Source organism: Rhagoletis zephyria, unplaced genomic scaffold, assembly GCF_001687245.7.
Source record: "Rhagoletis zephyria isolate East Lansing unplaced genomic scaffold, Rhagoletis_zephyria_1.1 Rzeph_scaffold_03713, whole genome shotgun sequence".
NCBI lineage: Eukaryota > Metazoa > Arthropoda > Insecta > Diptera > Tephritidae > Rhagoletis > Rhagoletis zephyria.
Window position 1 is genome coordinate 49,087 of NW_016160796.1, and position 2,444 is coordinate 51,530.

The 2,444-nt window shown below is 36.4% G+C and overlaps 1 protein-coding gene across 1 annotated transcript; it reads left to right on the forward strand.

The window, feature by feature from the left end:
* Window positions 1-1,691: 1,691 nt before the first annotated feature.
* LOC108369513 (probable E3 ubiquitin-protein ligase RHC1A) lies at window positions 1,692-2,123 on the forward strand. The gene has a single exon (XM_017624635.1). It carries the CDS (start codon window positions 1,692-1,694, stop codon window positions 2,121-2,123), a length of 432 nt encoding a protein of 143 aa, XP_017480124.1.
* Window positions 2,124-2,444: the final 321 nt, after the last annotated feature.

Below are 2,444 nucleotides of genomic sequence, written 5' to 3' on the forward strand. Positions count from 1 at the left end.
TTTCTTAAAGTGGCGTAAAATACATATATACCATACATACACGAATGCATATGTACGCCAAACAAACGTTCTGAACTAGCGCCTGGCATTTTGTAAAGAACAAAAAAGAGAAAAATCTCAAAAGAACTTTGCTTAACTATGCAAAAAAATGCATGGAATCGATGCTTATTTCCTACAGTTACTTCCTTTAAACACTAACTTGTTATTCCTTTAGAGCTTTATTCATGTTTCTCAATCATATAGAAAGTTTTGTATTCTTATTTCTTTTTTACTAATTTACATTTGCTAGAAGCTATCCGTACATATATACCTACAAATGCACTTTTGCATATGAATGAGTTTAGAACCTAAGTTGTAATTAACGTAGTCTAAGCCAGCAATAGTTTCGTATATATGCATATTAATCACCAATAACAAACAAAAACAAAAAAAAAGGATTAACCATCCACAAAGAACTACAACCTGTTTGCGCAAACATCGTTGGAGCACCCTCTAAAAATGTGAGTACTTAATCAAAAATTTTTACATAAATATGCATATATCTCCTAGTGTTAAGCTACAAAAGTATTGATTAATTGAACGAAATCTTTGGTCGCTTACACATTTTTTTTGTTGCTATGCCGATTTGCCACTTCTAAGTTCCGTTCGTCATTGCATTTTAATATCCATACATATATGCATTTGCCTAGTCACATAAGTATGTACACAAAGTCATTTATGAATAAAGAATATAGTGTAAGTACATATGTGCATGCAGGTATACTTAAAATTTTAGGGACAGAAATTGTTGTAAGGCCACTCTTTGTTTTCCTCCGTTTTGTGAAACAAGAGATGATGATGTAGTTATACTAAATAATGAATAAAGAGTAGAGCCGTGTAATTGAGTCTTGTGAGTTAGTTATGTAGTCGTGGGTTCACTGTGGATGGGTATGGGAGAGGTTTGCGTCAACTCTCAATACGATGGTAGGGCAGGGAGTGAGAGTACAAAAGGAGGCGAACAACACCAGAGACCTCCACTCTCAGGTATAATGTATTTATGTATTTATTTGTTTACGCATATTGTCTTTCGCATAGTACCTTTTTTTGTGTTAGGGCAGTAGTGGAAGGCCTATGTATACATAGAGTTTCTCTTGGTTTCCAAATTTTTTTCTGTTCAGAGTCCGTCTGGTTTTACTATGCTAGTATAGAGTCCGTCCGCATGTAATCAATTTGTTATTTTTCAATGCTAGTTTTGATGATCGACGGAATTAGTTTGAATGCGGTTGGTCGTCCATCTAACCTACTCGCAAAAGTTAGCAAATCTCGTCCTCAGGTACCGTCTGGTTATAAACATTCTTGGAATAGGGTGTGTTTATGTTTTATGAGTACACTCTACCAGTTAGTATGCCCGAATTATTTGTAGGAGTTCTCTATTACCCTTTTCACATTCCTTAAGGCGTTAAGGGATTAATGCTAATACAATTAGAATTTGCATCAGCTGCCTTTTAATCTTCTAGTGTGCGTTAACAAATTTATAAAAAAAAAAAATTAGACCATTTTTTTCACCCCACGACTTACATCAACTTACAAGACTTAGTAAACAGATTAAGATTATAGAAACATAAATTTTTTTGTAGATTCTTTAAACAAAGAAGAATGAAAATTTCCATAGACCTGCATCATTTCTTCAGTGAGTTGTGAGGAAAGCCAGAATGTCACTACGCCATAGTGAAGAAAATTTAGCTAATCTCGCTGCTCCTGGTGACAGCTGTGCCATTTGCAACGAGGAAACCACAAACTTTAATTTTGTGTCTACGCCTTGTATGCACGGTTTTCACCGATCGTGTCCAACGATATGGCTAACCGACCACGATTCTTGTCCTTTGTGCCGTAGAACTATTGATTCTCAGTCCCTGAGAAGTTTTTCCGAACAAGAACTTCGACCAGGTATGGAGAATGCATCTTCTCAAGGTGCAGTACCCAGAAATAACAACTCGAACGCAGGAGGTCGTATGACACGATCTAGGGCTGCAAATAGTAATCCACCTGATAGGTCTATACAAGACGATACTCGTTCACCGGCTAATATGCGTCGCGGTCGTAATTACATACAAAACCGAGACGAGCAGCGACAAGCTAACTAAGATTTACAACGTATACAGCAGAAGATAGAAGAGACAACTCAAAGTCAGCGAGTTAACATGACACGCGAAATTACAGATATTGTCAGTCAGTTAGTGTCTCAGTCTTTAGAAACTCATTTTCAGAATTTAAGCCTTAATAATAACCCCAATGAACGAGTCAGGCAAGATCCAGAATCGTCCCGAAATTTGTTAGATTTGCCTAATATCAGCGAAAGTCGAATTCCTGCAGCTCAGCAACAACAAAATCTAAATAACCATGTACATTTAAAGCTTCCTAACAACGACAATAATACCCGTGGTAACCAAAACTTACACAATTTA